At 38.5% G+C, this 20,269-nt stretch overlaps 1 protein-coding gene across 1 annotated transcript; it reads left to right on the top strand.

Moving 5' to 3' along the window:
• Positions 1 to 800: 800 nt before the first annotated feature.
• On the top strand, positions 801 to 3,624 carry PCDHB1 (protocadherin beta 1). Its single transcript, XM_033178633.1, has one exon. The coding sequence runs from the start codon at positions 1,140 to 1,142 to the stop codon at positions 3,594 to 3,596; it is 2,457 nt and encodes an 818-aa protein (XP_033034524.1). The 5' UTR covers positions 801 to 1,139; the 3' UTR covers positions 3,597 to 3,624.
• The last annotated feature ends 16,645 nt before the right edge of the window (positions 3,625 to 20,269 follow it).

Raw genomic sequence — 20,269 nt, 5'->3', positions numbered from 1 at the left:
TTTTTTTAAAGTGGAGGGTGGGTGAGAAGGAGACTGGATCTCATCTTTCTGAAATGTCTTATTATTCTTAAACATTCTATTATCCTATGATCATAAAGGAAACTGTCAACAAATATCTCCTATATTTCTAGTAGGCCATTTTCAATACGTGTAAGCAATCATTTTATTTGCTTTAAAATCCAAAACCAAATATTTATCTTCATTTGATTTATTCATTATATTATCTGGGAAGCAGAGTAGTGTACTGATTAAGAGCATAGACTTGGGAGTCAGACAAAATTAAACTGAATTTTATTTCTAACATTTGCTAGGTAGGGGACCTTGACATAACCTCTCCCATCTCACTTTCTTTGTCTTTTTTTTTTTTTTTAATAATGTCTACTTCATATAGTTGTTGAAGTATTAAATAATGCATGTAAGTCATTTGTCATAGTCTCAGTACATGGAAATCATATCCAATAAATACTACTGCCATTATAATCATAAGTGACAAGCCAGCTGCTCCCTTTGTGCACATGTATACAGATTTTTTTTGCAGGGGAGAATATACGTAGAAGTAGCATGATAGCATAGCGCAAATCAAGAGGCCAGTTGGCTTAGTCCCCCTGTAAGTGTACCTACTGGACCTCAAGTTTCTGAAGGAGAATGTCTGTTTGTTCCCTTTCCTTTTCCTACTGACCACTTCCTCCACATTCTCCAGCTCCCTGCCTCATCTATTTGGCTTGGGCTTCAGAAGACCCTGCAGGATCTGGATGGACTGCAGAGTGAGCAGATAGAATGACTTCAGCTTGAATGACTAATCTCATTGGCTTCTCAATTCCCAAGGACCTTTTTTTTTTTTCCTGAAAGGGAATTAACAGATGAGTCTGTGGTTGCTTTGGCAACAAACTTTCAACCTCTACCTAACTCTCCGGAATGAGAACATACCTATTAATACATTCGCTAGACTGGGGAGTTGAGTCGCTCAATGCAAATTTTCAAGTGCAAAACAGCTTAATCGGCTCGGCTAGCCTTTTGGTGGTGCTGCGGTTAGAGGCTGGTGAAGCGGAGAGCAACCGTTGCAGTAACCTGTTGCAGAAAAGTGAAAGTATATCCGCAACAGTTGGCTTTGATTGCAGAGAGTGCGCTTGTGAGAACTGATGGCGGGTGCGCGCAGAAAATCTTTGCAAAGCAGGCAAGTGGGATCTCTTCTTATTTTTCTGTGCGTATCTGTGGGGGGTGCGACAACTATCCGCTATTCAGTGGCGGAGGAAATGGAGAGCGGTTCGTTTGTGGCCAACGTAGCTAAGGACCTAGGACTGGAGGTAGGGAAGCTGGCTGCGCGCGGGGCGCGGCTGGTTTCCGAGGGCAACAAAATGCACTTCCGGCTCCACCGCAAGACCGGAGATTTGTTCGTGAAGGAGAAACTGGATCGGGAGTCACTTTGCGGCAAAGCCGACCCGTGTGTTCTGCACTTTGAAATAATCCTGGTGGAGCCGCTGCAGTCCTTCCGTGCCGAGGTCAGGGTATTTGATATCAACGACAATGCCCCAGTTTTCCTAAACAAGGAGCCGCTTTTAAAGATTCCGGAGAGCACCCCCTTGGGTTCACGTTTTCCTCTGCAGAGCGCCCAGGATCTGGACGTGGGCCTCAATGGTCTCCAAAACTACACCCTTAGTGCCAACGGCTATTTCCACCTGCACACCCGCTTCCGCAGCCACGGGCCTAAATATGCTGAGCTGGTGCTGAACAAACCCCTGGACCGAGAGGAGCAGCCTGAAGTCAACTTGACAGTTACGGCGATGGACGGCGGGTCACCGCCCAAGTCTGGCACAGCTCACATCCGCGTGGTGGTTCTGGATGTCAACGACCACGTGCCCCAGTTCTTGCGACCGGTGTACCAAGCCCAGGTATTAGAGAACAGCCCCAAGGGCTCTTTGGTGGCCACGGTGACTGCCATGGACCTAGACGAGGGCACCAACAAAGCGATAACTTACTCTTTAGCTCAAAACCCAGAAGCAATTCTCAAGACGTTTCAGATTGACTCTCAAACTGGAGAGGTTCGACTAAAAGGACCCCTAGATTTTGAAGACATTGAAACATACGACATTGACATTCAAGCTACAGATGGTGGAGGCCTCTCTGCCCACAGCAAAGTCCTGGTAGAAGTGGTGGATGTGAATGACAATCCTCCCGAAGTGACGATCTCCTCTGTGTCCAGCCCACTCCCTGAAGACTCACCACCACAGACGGTAGTAGCCCTTTTCACTATCAGAGACCGGGACATTCGAATGGGAGGGAAAGTCACCTGCTTCCTCAGAGAAGACCTTCCCTTTGTAATCAAACCTACATTCGGGAGTTCTTACTCGCTGGTCACTAACAGAAGCTTGGATCGGGAGGAGGTCTCAGGCTATAATATCACCCTTGTTGCCATGGATACTGGACCACCTAGCTTATCTGCCGAGACTATGATAGAGGTGCTAATATCTGACGTTAATGACAATCCTCCAATATTTCAGGAAGATTCCTATATCTTGACTGTTCGAGAAAACAATAGTCCTGCAGTTTTTATTGGCCAAGTCCATGCTGAGGATCTTGATTTGGGTGAGAATGCCCAAATAACTTATTCTCTGTTGCCTCCAAAAAATGGAGATCTATCAGTCTTTGCTTACATATCCATAAATTCAGACAATGGAAAGCTCTACGCACTGAGAACCATGGATTATGAGGCCATTCCAGATTTTCAGTTTGTGGTAAAGGCAACTGATGGGGGCTTCCTGTCACTGAATAGCCAAGCTACTGTCAGAGTAGTTGTCCTAGACGACAATGACAATCGTCCAATGATCTTGTACCCACTGCAGAATGGCACCTTGCCCTGCAATGACCTGGTGCCCAGGTCTGCAGAGGCAGGCTACCTGGTAACCAAAGTGGTGGCTGTGGATGGTGACTCAGGTCAGAATTCTTGGCTTTCATATCATCTACTTAAGGCCACTGACCTTGGGTTATTTTCTGTTCAAAGACAAAATGGAGAAATCCGTACATTACGGCAGATATCTGAGAGAGACCCCATGATGCAGAAATTGATCATTCTTGTTCAGGATCACGGCCAACCAGCTCTTTCAACTACTGTCTCACTCAACATCCTGCTGGTAGATGGCTTTTCAGAGCCCTACCTGCAGTTCCAGGATCCAACCAAGCATTCCAGAAAGGTAAATCCATCCACTAAATATTTGGTAATTTCTCTGGCCATCCTTTCCTTTCTCTTTCTCCTCTCTGTCACAGTGATCTTCATTATACATGTCTACCAAAAGATTAAATATAGAGAAAAGTTTACAATTCAAGAGCATTTCTATGATGACTGTAATTTCTCTAACAATCTGGTACAAGGACAAGGCAATGGATCCTTATCCCAACCTTGTCCATATGAAATGTGTTCAGCCACTGGCACTGGTAATAGTGAGTTTTGCTTTCTTAAGCGCTTTATGCCCAACTTCCCTTTCCCTCATGCCACTGGGGAGATAAAAATGGAGGCTGGCTCCAGTTTGCCTCTAAATTCTGAAAGGAATAAGTCTCAGAGATCAGAGGGCCATGACCAGGTATCTGATGACTATATGTAGCTCCTATTTACAGCCTCAGTGAGAGAAGAGAAGCGGAATTTTATACTTGGTATGCAAAGATGTTTCATCCTCATTAAAACAAAAACTGGTAGTAGATTGCAGCTTTAGTGAAGAGTACTTAGTTTGGTGAAAATGGGAAACCCAGAGTGAGGCTAGGCTTACTCAATACAAAGCAGTTATCCTGATCCCCAGATCATTTATCTATAACCCTTTCTCCAGTTAGAATTCTGTTTAAAGAAATGTCACCCTCTATAAACGCATATGTGGTAGGAACTTCTGCTTTTCCATCTCTGTGCTAACAAGCAATGAATAAGCCATTATTCACATTTCCCCTAGAAGTTCATTGGTCCTGGCCCAGGAAATGCTTAGTTCCATAGAGAGATCCTTTTATTTGCCTCTAAATTATTTTCCAGTAGAAAGTTATGCATGCATAGGGAAGAGAACTACCTTCCTTTTTGATATATTGGGAAATGATTAGGTTTAACAAGCAGAGATATAGTTTATTATTCAGGAATCTCTAAATTCTTGTCCATGATGAGTGATTATCTTTGATCAATGCCTTGCCTGCAATCTTTCATAATCATAATCATGGAAATGCCTGGTAAATGGTGATCTTCACAAATAATCATGGTGGGAGGAAGGGTGGAGAAAGAAAAGGATTTCACTTGTTTGCAAATGTGAGAGGGCAGAAATAAGGATAAAAAGATTCAGTTTAGGAATGTTCTCCAAAATCAAATTATATGTAGAAAAAAAATTTTTTTTTTGAGACAGAGTTTTGTTCTTGTTGCCTAGACTAGAATGCAAAGTCGCGATATCGGCTCACTGCAACCTCTGCCTCCTGGGTTCAAGTGATTCTCCTGCCTCAACCTCCTGAGTAGCTGGGATTACAGGTGTGCGCCACCATGCCCAGCTAATTTTTTGGTATTTTTAGTAGAGACGGGGTTTCACCATGTTGGCCAGTCTGGTCACGAACTCCTGACCTCAGGTGATCCACCCGCCTAGGCCTCCCAAAGTGCTGAGATTACAGTTGTAAACCACCGCGCCCAGCCAGATTTGATTTCTTAACGATTGTTTGGAGCCATAGGCAAGTCTCCAACCTCCCTCTTTCATATCCAGATGTCTATCCTTGCAGACTCAGAGAGAATCTATTTGAAAACAGGGAAATGGAGGGTGGATGAGGATAAAAATAAAGTAGGATGGCTGGGCACAGTGGCTCACGGCTGTAATCCCAACTTTGGGAGACGGAGGCAGGCGGATCACCTGAGGTCAGGAGTTCAAGACCAGCCTGGTTAACATGGCGAAACCCTATCTCTACTAAAAATACAAAAATTAGTCGGTCATGGTGGCACGTGCCTGTAATCCCAGCTACTCAGAGGCTGAGGCTGGAGAATTGCTTGAACCTTGGAGGTGGAGGTTTCAGTGAGCTGAGATTGTGCCACTGCACTCCAGCCTCGGCAACAGAGTGAGATGCAGTCTCAAAAAATAAATAAATAAATAAGGCCTGCTGTAGTTAATAAGTGTTACAGAACACTCTAAACTATTTTGTGCCATTAAGTGTACACAACATTTATTGAAAACCATTTTGTAGTTTGTAAATACAAAATAAAGACATTAAAAAGTTCATTAATACTAATTAAGTGGCATTAAGGAAAGAAACATTTTCACATAGTACCAGATTTGATTGTAAGCCATTTACCTCTCTGGGTATTCTGAAGTTAATACATGCAAACTGAGAAAAAGTGGCATTTTAATACATCATTCATAAAATGAAATGGAGTGGGGAGATAAGTTAGGCTTCTCTTTGATCACCACTGTTTTGCCTTCATAAGCCATTCTGAGCCCTCTCATTCTAAAATAAGCCAATGTTAAAATATTAACATATTTCAGGAATTCTCCCAATACTACTAACTGTGCCTTGAAAGTCAAAAGTTTGCTTTAGAGAAGGGCATGGTGGCTCATACCTGTAGTCCCAGCTACTCAGGAGTCTGAAGGAGTGGATTACTCAAGGCCAGGAGTTCAGGGGTGCAGTAAGCTATGGTTGCACTGCTGCACTCCAGCCTGGGCAATAGAGTGAAACCTCATCTCAAAAAAAAAAAGTGTGCTTTAATGAGGCTTTAATTATGTGCCTTATTTTATACAAATTTTTGTAAATTCAGACTCGCTAGAATACATCCTCTTCCTTCCTGCACAGGAGGACACAATGTTTGTACCTGGAATTTTAAGGGTAGAGCATTATCTCTTTAAATACTTCTTAAATATACCAAATCATATTTATTAATATAAACTTCATTCTTGGACTTAATGACTGATACCTAATGGCATCACCTGGCTGTTTACCTGTTGGCCAGGAATACACTAACATTTAGTGCTGTTATTTTTTAAATGTTGGAGATGCTCAGGGCGAACTGGTGTAACCTATGGCTGCCTTCAATATTAAAATGTTAAAGAATAGATGAAGCAAATGCACTATATCAACAAATTGCTTTTATTTTTAATATTAAATATTTTATATACATTGAGTTATGATTCTGCTGATTTAGAGTAAAGGTCTTCTTGCACAAAACATAGAATAGTGTTCCAGTGTATTTGTGTTCCAATTGGTGAAGGCATGCTGAAATTTCTATTTCCTTTAAATGACAAAGGAGCTAGAATATTTATTTATTTACTTATTTATTTTTTGGAGACAGAGTTTTGCTCTGTTACCCAGGCTGGAGTACAGTAGTACGATCTCGGCTCACTGCAACCTCCGTCTCCTGAGTTCAAATGATCTTCCTGCCTCAGCCTCCCGAGTAGCTGGGACTACAGGCGTACAATGGAGCCTGCCTTCATGTCAAGGATAGGGAAAGAAAATGGTGTAGATTCATGATTTTAAGACTTTGATATTCAAATAGCAGTGAAGTTCATGAATACATACACACACACACACACACACACACACACAATGGACAGAATATGTAGATTTGCCAACTTTTTATTTTTTCACATTAAATGAAATAAAACCTACCACTTCACGCCACCATTAGTCCATAAACGAAATGGCATTTTAATATAAAAATGGTAAGATGGGCCAGGCGCAGTGGCTCACACCTGTAATACCAGTACTTTAGGAGGCTGAGGCAGACGGATCACAAGGTCAAGAGATGGAGACCATCCTGGCCAACATGGTGAAATCCCGTCTCTACTAAAAATACAAAAATTAGCTGGGTGTGGTGGTATGTGCCTGTAGTCCCAGATACTTGGGAGGCTGAGGCAGGAGAATTGCTTGAACCCAGGAGGTGGAGGTTGCAGTGAGCTGAGATCATGCCACTGTACTCCAGCCTGGCGAGAGAGCAGGACTCCGTCTCAAAAAAATAATTTAAAAAGTAAGATAATAATCTCATAAAAGAAACCATCCTTTAAATTTAAAAAATGTATCAATTTCATATAAAAATATTTTGCCACTATTTCTCTTATTTTTGCCTTAGGTGAAAATTTTGTCACTCTAATCTAATTTTATTTAGACTTCAAGTTCCCAAGAAAATTCTAATCCTACCTAATAACTTAAGATAAGAATATATCAATTCACTGAATGTGAAGTAGGCCACTTGTTTTTGGAGAGAACTCTATACACCAGCTGAGATGAAGTCCAGGTCTCCATCAGCAAATTAAGACAAAGAATGGAAATAATTTGGACAATTACTCTTTCCAAAGTGTCGAGTGATATTAGAACTATTTATATGTATTCAAAGCTATGACCCAAGAACCTTGAAAAGTGTCTTGTACAAAAAGGCTTTTTATTAGGAAATAATTCTAGACTTATAAAATTGCAAAAATACTATAGATAGTTCCTGTATATCCTTCACCCAACTTCCCTGAATGCTAACATCTTACATAACCATAGTAGTTATCAAAATTAAGAAATTAACCTTGGTATAATTCTATGAAGTAAACTACAGGCCTTATTCATATATAACAGTTTTCCCCCAATGTCCTGTTTCTATTCAAGGATCCAATCTAGGATCCTGCAAAGCATTTGTTATGGCTCCTTACTCTCTACCACCTGTGACAGTTCCTTACTCTTACCTTACCTATCATGACTTGAGAATTTTGAAGAGTACTAGCCAGTTATTTGTAGAATGCCCCTCAGTTTGGGATTGTTTTCTCATTATTAAACTGAGGTTATGCATTATTGGGAAAAATACTGCAGAAATGATATTGTATCCTTTTCAGTGTATCATGTCAGCAGGTATGTGATGCCAATGTCGTACTACTGGTGATATTAATATTTTTTCTTTTATTGTGGTAAATAACTTATAAAATGTACCATGTTAGCCATGTTTAAGCATGTTAGCCATTTTTCAGTAATGTTAAGGTGATGCTAACTTTGATCGCTTGGTTAACATAATGTCTGCCATGTTTCTCTACTATAAAGTTACTTTTTTCTCTTTGTAATTAATAAAGACTTGGGGAGCTATACTTTGAAACTATGCAAATATCATGTTTCTGCTTAAACCAATTTTAGTATCCATTGCTAGATATTTCCTGTGGCAATTAATATTGTGGTATTCTAATGGTGATTTACTATTTCTCTAATTCCTTTTACATTAATTAAAATTCTTCTGGAAGGAAAACTTGTTACTTTTCCCCCACTTATTTAGTTAGTTATTTCTTTACATAAGGACACCTGGATATCTCCTCTATTATTTGGGTTACAAACTAATCTTATCATTTACTTTGTTGTTCAGCAAACTCTTTTATCTGAGATGAAGAACAGATTTTTAAGACTGGAATTATCATGTAGAATACATTTTTATCAAAATTAGTATTTCTTTGTAATTCTACATGTTAGATTATTTTAAACAATCATAAAGTAAGACCATTAAGGTTTATGCATAAAGTTTTAACTTTAAATGAAAATTATACTAGCATAATTTTAAATTAGTCATAAATTTTAAAATAGATATAAACTGAAAAATTTAAAATTTATTATGCAGACATGTTTATATAGTTTAAGCTATGTATACTGGAGATGCTATTTAAAAATAGACTTATATGCTGAAATTAGACTTTCAGATATACAAGAAATGGAATTGGTCTGTTTGATTTTATGTAATTCTCCTAAAAATAAATAATTAATTTCTTTATCAAGTTTGTGCACGTTTTGTTGTTTTCCATTTAGTGATGAATTTGTCTTGTTCTTGGAAGCATAATTCATTCATATGATTCTCCCATATAAATAACTATTTTCTGTAGAGTTTAATATCTTTGGACTATGTGACTAATTGGACATTCATTCTTCAACCAAAAGTTTGACTTCATTTTCAAATATATGTAACACCTTTAAAAAACATTATTAAAGTATTTGTTTTGTTTATATAACACTGAAACAGGCAGGCACGGTAGCTCACGCCTGTAATCCCAACACTTTGGGAGGCCAAGGTGGGGAGATCACCTGAGGTCAGGAGTTCGAGACCAGCCTGACCAGCATGGTGGAAACCCCTCTCTACTAAAAATACAAAAATCAGCCAGGCGTAGTGGCTCACGCTTGTAGTCCCAGCTACTTGGGAGGCTGAGGCATGATAATTGCTTGAACCTGGGAGGCGGAGATTGCAGTGAGCCGAGATCATACTACTGCACTCTAGCCTGGGCAACAGAATGAGACTCAGTCTCAAAAAAGGGTTTCTGGTCAAGCTGGTGAAGTAAGTTTATGCTTCTGTGTACCATGCTCTGCTCTAAATACAGTAGTAATAGGTAAAAATTTTTTAAAATGTGACTGGGTGTGGTGGCTCGCGCCTATAATCCCAGAAGGCCATGGCAGGTGGATCACCTGAGGTCAGGAGTTCGAGACCAGCCTGACCAATATGATGAAACCCCGTTTCTACTAAAAATACAAAAATTAGCCAGGCGTGGTGGCATGCGCCTGTAATCCCAGTTACTTGGGAGGCTGAGACAGGAGAATTGCTTGAACCCAGGAGGCGGAGGTTGCAGTGAGCTGAGATCAGGCCGTTGCACTCCAACCTGGGCAACAAGAGCTAAACTCCGTCCCCCCCCCGCTACCCCCCTCCCCAACCAAGAAAAAACAAATGCAAGGCCAGGCATGGTGGCTCATGCCTGTAATCCCAGCACTTTGGGAAGCTGAGGCGGGTGGCCAAGATCAGGAGTCTGAGAACAGCTTGGCCAACATGTCAAAACCCTGTCTACTAAAAATACAAAAATTAGCTGGGTGTAGTGGCATGCACCTGTAATCTCAGCTACTCAGGAGGCTGAGGCATGGGAATTGCTTGAAGCCAGAAGGCAGAAGTTGCATGAGCCGAGATCATGCCACCGCACTCCAGCCTGGGCGACAGAGCGAGACTCCATCTCAAAAAAAAAAAAAAAAAAAAAAGGAAAACCAGAAATGGAACAGACATAAAATGGTGAGCGGGGATAAAATCCTTGGATTTTCAAGCTATTGGGATGGGAAGTTGGCATTGGCTACCATTAGTTTGGCTCTTATGGGCTCTCAGGAACAAAATGTTCACCATGAAAAATGGAGAATAAAAGCCAGCATCATTGGTTAGAGTCAAGACGTAGGATGGGTCAAGATAGGTTGAAAAGCCATTGCCAAAAAATTCCTGAAGCTATACGTTATGGTATGTTGCAGGCCTGTGAAGGCTGGAGGCCACAGAAACAACATTCAGAATATGTACTAGGCTCTGTAGCCAACAGACTTAATGTAGTCATCTGTACCATTTCCAGTATCATGTTGGGTCAGAAACCCAAATCATTACTATACAACCTGATTCTAGACCATGCCCAGGGTCTAGGAAATGAACATAAGTAGAGAGAGGAATGAAAAGGAAGACATTTTCAAAAAGTGTCATTCAAAATAAAACTGTTTAAGATGCTTGCAGAGATGAATTTAGAAGTTACACCCACAAAAGATAATAAATTATGAGATAAAAAAAAGACTGAAATAAAGAATGGATTCATATAAATATAGCCAACCAGAAATTTTAGAAATGAAACTTATTCATTGTAATAAAAATCTCAATAGATAGTATAAACTTTAGTCTGGAAGCTAATGAAGACTAAATTAGTAAATTGGTATGTAACTATGGAATTATATATGGACACATGGATATTTATTATTTAGGTTATAATCCAATTCTACCATTTATTTTGTTGTTCAGTAAACCCTTTTATCTGAGATAAAGGAAGATTTTTAAGATCTGCCCAATAACACAGAACAAAAAGATAAAACTTATGAAAGAGTATTTAAAAAATGTTATCTACTGTGATAAACCACACTGAAACTTAAAGGCATAGAACAGACATATTATGCTCATGGACTCCATGGGTCAGGAATTCAGACAAGACCCAATGGGAATGAATTGCCTCTGCTCTATGATGCCTGAGGCCTCAGGTAGAAAAGCTCAAAGGCTGGGAGTGACACAGTGGCAGTGAGCTAGTATTATTTGGAGGCGACCTCTCTTCCATGATTGATGCTGACAGAGAACCATAATAATTGCATATATCCTATGTGGCCTTTAAAACATGGTGGCTGGGTTACAAGAGCAAGTGTCACTTTCCCCATGCTTTCCATTGGTCAAACAGTCACAAAGACCAAATTCAAGATGAGGGGACATACGTCCTACCTCTTGAATAAAGGAGTGGTAAAGAATTTGGAAAAAGGTTTTAAAGCTGCCATAGGAGACATGGAAGATAGATGGAAAAACTGTAATACAGGTCTCAGAGATATTCCAGAAGAAGAATGGAGGAAATGACAGAGAAGAGAAATATACTGATTCTGGTTCATGTCAAGACGGCAGATTAGCATGGGTTACAGATACCACAAGAGCAGTCATGGAGGAATCATACATTGAAACATTATAGAACTTAGGCAGTTGGGCACAGTGGCTTATGCCTGTAATTCTAGCACTCTGGGAGGCCAAGGCAGGTGGATCACATGAGGCCAGGAGTTCGAGACCAGCCTGGCCAACATGGCAAAACCTCATCTCTACTAAAAATACAAAAATTAGCCAGGTGTGGTGGTACATACCTGTAATCCCAGCTACTCAGGAGGCTGAGGCATGAGAATCACTTGAACCCAGGAAGCGGAGGTTGCAGTGAGCTGAGCTGAGATCATGCCACTGCATTCCAGCATACATGACAGAGCAAGACTCTTGCTTCAAACAGAGAGAGAGAGAGAGAGAGAGAGAGAGAGAGAGAGAGAGAGAGAGAGAGAGAGAGAGAGAGCGCGCAAGCAAACTTAGGAACTTAGGAAATAATGAAAAAACCCTAAGACGCTATTGAGGAGGATGGAGTCTGTTTTATACTGGTGTGTTAAGGCTTAGTGGTGGCTGCAGCCTGGGGAGGAAGGTAAGCCATCATGTTTATGGTAGGATATATTTAAAATAAATCTCCTATTCCCACCTTTGAACAGTGATTTCCTGCTTTCTCACTGGAAGTAAGTGGCAACAGTTCAGATTGCTGGTATAGTTGTCATCGGGGTAAAAGTCAAGGCAATTAAAAAAATCTGCTTGGGTCAAAATTTGTATTAATCAACTGTATACTGACTAGCCTTGGACATTCACCCTCCCCTTCCCCTCACCTCAAATCCCATTGTTGGTAGATTATAATTTACAGTAACTCCTTCAGGTAATGCTTTTTCCTGGAAAAAGGTGAATGGAAGGTGAAATCCAAGCCTGAAGAATTGTTTGATTAGGGGGCTATGAGACAGTAGTGATGAACTGGAATTCCCCGGCATTTAGGAAATTGCACCATAGACTGCATCCTCCCCGCTCTTCTCTATCTCATCTTGGTTGACAAGGAGTAGATCTGGTCCATGTCTCTTCTTCATACACATTATCAGAAAGAACAGCTGATAATATTGGCTCAAAATAAGTAGGTATATTTGAAAGTAAACCTACTTAGGTATAGTAGGTATATTTGAAAACATACGTACTTAAAAAGCAAAATAAACTTACACTGTTAATATCAGAACTGAGATATTATTACTGTAGAACCAAGAATATAAAAGTAAGCATAATAAACTTATGGAAATAAGCTATATAAAACAAGAACTATAGTTTAAAGAATAAGGTGAAAATAGTAAGCATGAAACTATAATTATTGAAGCAAAGTAGATAATAGATGAGATAATTAACAGAAAGGATAAAGCTGAAGAACTACTTAGTGAGTTAGAAGATCACATTGAAAAATTGTCTCAGAAGGAAGTAGGGAAAGAAAAATAATTAGAAGATACATAATTAAAGTTAAGAGATATAGAGGCTAAAAGAAGTAGCAATGCACAAAAATTGGTGTCCCAGAAGAACAGAAATATAAAAATGGAGAGAATGGTTTTTGAAGAAATTATAGAAAGAAATGTCTAAGAATTAAAGAATAATGAAAGAAGGCCTCTGATTGGAAGGCTTGCAGAGTAGTAAACAAGACAAAGCCATGCCTAGAAAAATTGTGATGAAATTTATGAATAATAATGACAAAGAGAAAGAACATATTACACAAAACGAAACAAGATCAAACTTACAACAGACTTCTCATTAGCAAAACTGGATGGAAGCAATACATGGTATTGGTTCTTGGAAAAGACTAACAAAATAGAAAAAAATAGCTGGTGGCTGTGTGCCATTAACATCCAAGAGAACTACAAGGAAATTGCAGGGCTCCTGTGGCAAATAGTCAGCCAATTTATAGTGTGAATATTTTCAGAAATATATTATTTTTCTAACACTTCTCCACGTGAAGGATGCTGGAGGAAAATTTCCTAGAACTGGTCATGTTGTCACTAGTTGCCTTATGCTGGAGCACTTCCTGAAACACATTTCACCTCTTTAAGGATCATAATCCCAGCATTCTGGGATCAAAGGAAAATGCCTTGCAAATATTACACAAATAAATTTAAGACATAGGTAAGAAACGAATGTGAGCATGGGTCTTAATAAATTAGAAAAATATAAATAAAATGCACGACTTTCCAGTTAGGAGAATAAAATCTTATCTAGCCAATAGGAGTCAGGAAAGGGGTTAAAAACAGTAAAGAAATATTGAAATGTGACGGCAGAGATATGTGCTAAAATAACAGCAACTAAAATAAACATACGTAAGCTCACCCATCAGGAGTTAGAGAATTTCAGTTTGAATTAAAAATCAAGCCCTAGAAATGTGGAGCCTATAAGAAACAGATTCACGACAGTTGTTATAAGGAAAGGTTAAATGTAAATGGATGAGAAAAGAATTACATCCAAATATTAACTCAATAAAATATAGAATTTTAATAATGTAAAAGACAAGTACAAAAATAAATACAAATCAATAAGATATAATGATCATGAAAATATATATACTGAATAATGTATCCTCAAGATACGTAAAGGAACAACCAAAAAATACTCAAAGAAATAGATAATCAGCAACTAAGATGGAGTTTTTAATACACTACATTGAGAAACATCACTCAAAGATAAGTAAAAACAAAGAATATTTGAAAATCACAATTGATGTGCAGCAATATATTCAGAAATAATTCATCACAAGAACAAAAAATACATTATTTTTGAACACACAATAGAATGATCTTTAAAAATGGCTGAACACTAGTCTAGAAAGCAAGCGTCATGAAATCTAGGTAAATCAAAGCAGATATATCTATCAAAATGCAAATTTTTTTTTTTTTTCTTTTTTTTGAGACGAAGTCTCGCTCTGTTGCCCAGGCTGGCGTGCAGTGGCTGGATCTCAGCTCACTGCAAGCTCTGCCTCCCGGGTTTACGCCATTCTCCTGCCTCAGCCTCCCGAGCAGCTGGGACTACAGGCGCCCGCCACCTTGCCCGGCTAATTTTTTTTTTTTTTTTTTGAGACGTAGTCTCGCTCTGTCGCCCACGCTGGAGTGCAGTGGCGCGATCTCGGCTCACTGCAAGCTCCGCCTCCAGGGTTCACGCCATTCTCCTGCCTCAGCCTCCCAAGTAGCTGGGACTACAGGCGCCCGCTGCCACACCCGGCTAATTTTTTGCATTTTTAGTAGAGACGGGGTTTCACCGTGTTAGCCAGGATGGTCTCGATCTCCTGACCTCGTGATCCACCTGCCTCGGCCTCCCAAAGTGCTGGGATTACAGGCCTGAGCCACCGTGCCCGACCTAATTTTTTGTATTTTTTAGTAGAGACGGGGTTTCACCATGTTAGCCAGGATGGTCTCGATCTCCTGACTTCGTGATCCCCCCGTCTTGGCCTCCCAAAGTGCTGGGATTACAGGCTTGAGCCACCGCGCCCGGCGCAAAAATATTTTTAAATAATTAACAAAAATTTTCTTTAAACAAATCCTACTTTACTGAAACCTAAATAGCAAATTATTAAGTAATATTTGAGTTAAAGAGGAAATATTAAAGAAAAGTAAAATGTTCTTGGAACTTAACAACAGTGAAAACAAAATGAGCCCACATTTGTGGGGCAGAGAAAAAGTAGAATTTAGATGAAAGTTTTTATTTTAAATGCATATGTCAGAAAAAAAAGAAATATTTAAAGCAAATGAGTTCAAACATTTTTAAAAAGCAATAAGCGAACTCAAAGAGGAAAGAGGATGTAATAAAGATAAGGGCAGAAACCAATTAAAGTATAAATAAAGAAAAGGAATTAGCCAAAGGAAATGAAGTTATTTTGAAATATATATATTTCAAATGTAATATTTATTCTATTATATATGTATACATAATAGATTATATGTATATATAATAGATTATATAAGTATATAAAAATATAATTATATATGTATACATGAAACAGAAAAATTAGAGGAAGGTTGTCCAAAAAAGGAAAAAGTACAATAACTTAAAATACAGAATTAAAAAGAAGTAACTATAAAGACTATAGTAAACAAATAAGATGAGTGAAAAACTAAGTGCTTAGATAAATTTATAAGAAAATAGAAATGACAAATTGGTACAAATGTCATAAAATTTTTGAATAGATAATAATTATTAAAATAATCAAAATGGTAATCATAGACCTGACCTCCCCAAAAAAAGAACTAGTCTGGTTTTATAGTTTATCAAACTTCCAATAAACTGTTAATAGTAATAGAAAAAAATAAAGTTGAACACTTACATATAATAGATACATATGGAAACACTTATCTTTAAAAAGACTATATATCAAAAGTCTACTGTAAACATTATACTTAACGAGGAAACCTTAGAAACAGTCTCAATAAGATTAGGATGAAGAAAGGAATACCTACCAGAACCACTACTTCTTAACAGAGTAAACAGATCCTGGCCACTACTACAAAACTTGAAAAAGGCTTAAGCAGTATGAGGTGTGGAAGAGACTAGATAAAAGTATTGGTATTTGCAGATGAAATAATCATCTATGAAGAAAAATCACTAGAATGTAGCACTTTTGCTAAAGTCATCTTTCTAAAGACTTTATCAAAGGTCCTAAATACAATATCAACCAAGGGGGGAAAAAAGTGTTCCCTCATATCAGTAATAACCAACTAGAAAATACTATATAAAGTAAAATATGTACTGCAATAACAACAAAATCTATAAAGAATCAGAATAAATTCAATAAAATATTCACAGGACCATTATGGAGAAAAATTTTAATGCTATTAAAGGATATAAAACTACTCGAGGCCGGGCGTCGTGGCTCATGCCTGTAATCCCAGCACTTTGGGAGACCAAGGCAGGCAGATCACGAGGTCAGGAGATTGAGACCATCCTGGCTAACATGGTGAAACCCTGTCTCTACTAAAAATACGAAAAATTAGCTGGGCGTGGTGGCGGGTGCCTGTAATCTCAGCTACTCAGGAGGCTGAGGCAGGAGAATCGTGTGAACCCAGGAGGCAGAGGTTGCAGTGAGCCAAGATTGTGCCACTGCATTCAAGCCTGGGTGACAAAGTGAGACTTCGTCTCAAAAAAAAAAAAAATACTCTAAAAATGGAGAAATATAACACATTTATGTATGGAATGACTTAACAGAAGTAGCCTACTCTCTCTATTGAGTTCTACAAATTCATAAAATCTCATTACAATTCCAAGTAGATTTCTGAGGAACTTAACTCATTCTAATATCTGTATAAAACAATATATTTTCACAAATAGCTAATTTATCTTTTACAATAAAAGGCATGAGATGAGCTTGTCCTGCCAAATATAAAGATATGCTACAAAGTTAAAGTAATAAGAAAACTAACACAAGATCACATAAATGAACAAACAGAATAACACAAGGAGCTTAAAAATACATATATTCATATAGGAACTTGAGAAATGATAAAGTTTGCACCAAAACAATAAGCAAAGGACAGACTGTTTAGTAGATTATGTTTGGAAAATTTGCCTCATAAATGGACAACAATAACCTGGATACATGCTTACACTATAAAAAGTTGGACTTCACATTGGTTGAAGATCTAGATATAAATGGTAAACAATAAAACTAATAGAAAAATTGGCCTGGTGCAGAGGCTCATGCCTGTAATCCCAGCACTTGGGAGGCCGAGAAGGGCAGATCACTTGAGGCCAGCAGTTCGAGACCAGCCTGGCCAACATGGTAAAACCCCATCTCTACTAAAAATACAAAACATTAGGTGGGCATGGTAGCAGGCGCCTGTAATCCCAGCTACTTGGGAGGCCGAGGCACAAGAATCACTTGAACCTGGGAGGTGGAGGTTGCAGTGAACCAAGATCGTGCCACTGCACTCCAGCCTGGGCAACAGAGTGAGACTGTCTCAACAAAATAAATAAACAACAAAAAACAGTAACCTCTCGGCCAGGCATGGTGGCTTACACCTGTAATCCCAGCACTTTGGGAGGCCAAGGCAGGTGGGTCACTTGAGGTCAGGAGTTCGAGACCAGCTTGGCCAACATAGTCAAACTCCATCTCTACTAAAAATACAAAAATTAGCTGGGTGTGGTGGTGCTCGCCTGTAGTCCCTGTTACTTGGGAGGCTGAGGCAGGAGAATCGCTTGAACCCGGGAGGCGGAGGTTGCAGTGGGCTGAGATCGTGCCACTGCACTCCAGCCTGGATGACAAAGGGAGACTCTATCTCAAAAGAAAAAAAGAAAAAAAAATTAGGGTAATATTTTTGTGCCTTAAGGGTAGAAAATGATTAAACAACAGCCAAAAAGTATATATTATAAAGCAAAAAGATTTATATATTTACTTCAATATTTATGATTTCTGCTCAAAGATGGGCATAATAAAAAAAGTAAGAGGCAGATGGCATAATGCAGAAAATATTTCCAATGTCTAAAACCAACAAAAGATTGACATTTAGAACTCACAAAAAACCCATGCAAATAAATATTTAAAAGATAGTCAATGCTATAGAAAATAGAAAAGAGCACAGGAAGAAATGCCCAAACTCGTGAGTAATCACATACATACAAATAAAAAATAAAATCACTTTTATATTCAGCAAAATGAAAAAGAAATACAAAGCTAGAAAATGCCAAGTGCTGGCAAGGATGTGAGGTAATGACATCTTACACACATCTGAAGGAAACAGCTACTAGTACAGTAACTTTGGAAAGCATTCTAGAAGTATTTAATGAAAATAAATGTATGTATTTATCCAGATTCTGTATAAATGTATCAAAGAACTTCTTACACTGACTTGTAAGGAAATATATACAATGAGTCCATCATGGCCTTGTTTGTAATAGTTGGGTACTGAGTTAAATGTAGTTGTCCAACAAGGAAAAAGAAAGAGTAAAATGGTAATGGTAATGTACACTATTGAATGTCACACAGAGGTCATATGCAACAAACTTGATGTTCAAAAACAATGTAACTAGATCTCAAAAACATGATTCGAGTTTTTTAAAAAACTAGAAATGGAATAAGAAACTTAAAATGCCCCCCAGGTATTGAACATATTTTACAGGGACAAAAACAACAAAACAATATTTTGTAAGCATAAACATACATTTAAAGACACATATTAAACATATAGGCTAAGTATGTAAATAGAGAAACAGGAGTGCTGAAAGTTAGGGGAAAATGAAGTATAAAATAAGGGGATTCCTGCACAGACCAAAGTTGATAATGTACTCTAAACTGAGAAATACAATTAAACATCTGCACCTGGGATTAAAAAGAAAAAGAATGTGTTACTTCCAAACAAGCGGAATAAAAAAGAAAGAAAACTTAATCAGGTAAAAAGCAGGAAAGTAGAGAAAAAGCCCCAGAAGACTGAAAGTACAAAACAATATTAGAAAAATAAATTCAAATTTATCAGTAATCACAGTAAGGACAAACAGTTCATTTTATGTATGTATGTATGCATATATGTACATATAGAGAAATGGTCTATGTTCCCCAAGCTGGTCTTGAACTCCTGGCCTCAAGCAATACTCAGTCTCCCAAGTTCATTTATGAAAAGACAAAAATATCACATTGAACTAAAAGTAATACAGGTAAATGCTTTTTACAAATGACATAGCTAAAACTTTAAAACACTGTTTATCCATTTTCTGCTTGCTGTTTTAACAAACTACTATAAATGTAGTAGCTTAAAACACCACATATGTATTATCTTACAGTTATGTAGGTCAGAAGTCTGACACAAGTCTCACAGGGCTAAAAACAACATGTCTGCAATAATACATTCCTTTCTGGAGGTTTTATAAGAGTCTCTTTTCTTGACATTTCCAGCCTCTGGAGACCTCCTTCCTTCATCTTCAAAGCCACCAGTGTTGCATCTCTCTATACCTTTCTTTCATATTCACATATCCACCTCACTCTGTCACTCTCCTCTCTAGCCTCTCTTCCAATCTTAATGACCCTTGGGATTACACTGCACCTAGCAGGACAATTTAGGAAAATCTCCCTATTTTAAGGTCAGTTGATTAGTAACCTTAATTCCATGTACAACCTTAATTCCCTTCGCCATGTAACATAACATTCACAAGGTCCAAGGATTAGGATGTAGACATCTTTGAGGGCTATTATTCTGCCCATCACCCAGTAAAATGAAAGTAAAGACATGGAAAACATACATATACAATACTAAATATGAATATCAGTTATCAGAATATCAATATCTGAAAACCTGTATGAATGTCAGAAAAAAGTTCTAATAGCAAAAAGCATTATAGGACAATTCTGCAACTAAATGTATCTAATATAACCTCAACATTTATAAAGCAAACAGAAGGTTTTTTTTTTTTGAGATGCTGTCTTGCTCTATTGCCCAGGCTGGAGTATAGTGAGGCCATCTTGGCTCACTGCAACCTCCGCCTCCCAGGTTCAAGTGATTCTCCTGCCTCAGCCTCCTGAGTAGTTGGCCACTACGCCTGGCTAATTTTTGTATTTTTAGTAAAGATGGGGTTTTGCCATGTTAGTCAGGCTAGTCTAGAACTCCTGACCGCAGGTGATCCATCCATCTCAGCCTCCCAAAGTGCTGGGATTATAGGTGTGAACCACCGTGCCTGGCAAACAGATTTAAAATAAAAATTGGTGAGTCTGATATACCTAATGTAAATGATGAGATAATGGGTGCAGCACACCAACATAGCACATGTATATATATGGAACAAACCTGCACATTGTGCACATGTACCCTAGAACTTAGAGTACGATAAAAAAAAAATTGGTGAGTCCATAATCATATGTGGGGTTTTAAACATACCTACCTGTTCCTGTATTTGATAAATCAACCAAATAGAAAATAGCTAGGAAATCCAAATTTGGAT

This window comes from Trachypithecus francoisi, unplaced genomic scaffold (genome assembly GCF_009764315.1).
Source record: "Trachypithecus francoisi isolate TF-2019V2 unplaced genomic scaffold, Tfra_2.0 Lachesis_group2, whole genome shotgun sequence".
Classification (NCBI taxonomy): Eukaryota; Metazoa; Chordata; class Mammalia; order Primates; family Cercopithecidae; genus Trachypithecus; species Trachypithecus francoisi.
The sequence above is the reverse complement of the archived record's forward strand: the minus strand, read 5'-3'. Positions and strand labels throughout refer to the sequence as shown.

What these genes read in the sequence shown, in the direction of transcription:
- PCDHB1 (XM_033178633.1), top strand. Translation starts at nt 1,140, where the DNA reads ATGGCGGGTGCGCGCAGAAAATCTTTGCAAAGCAGGCAAGTGGGATCT.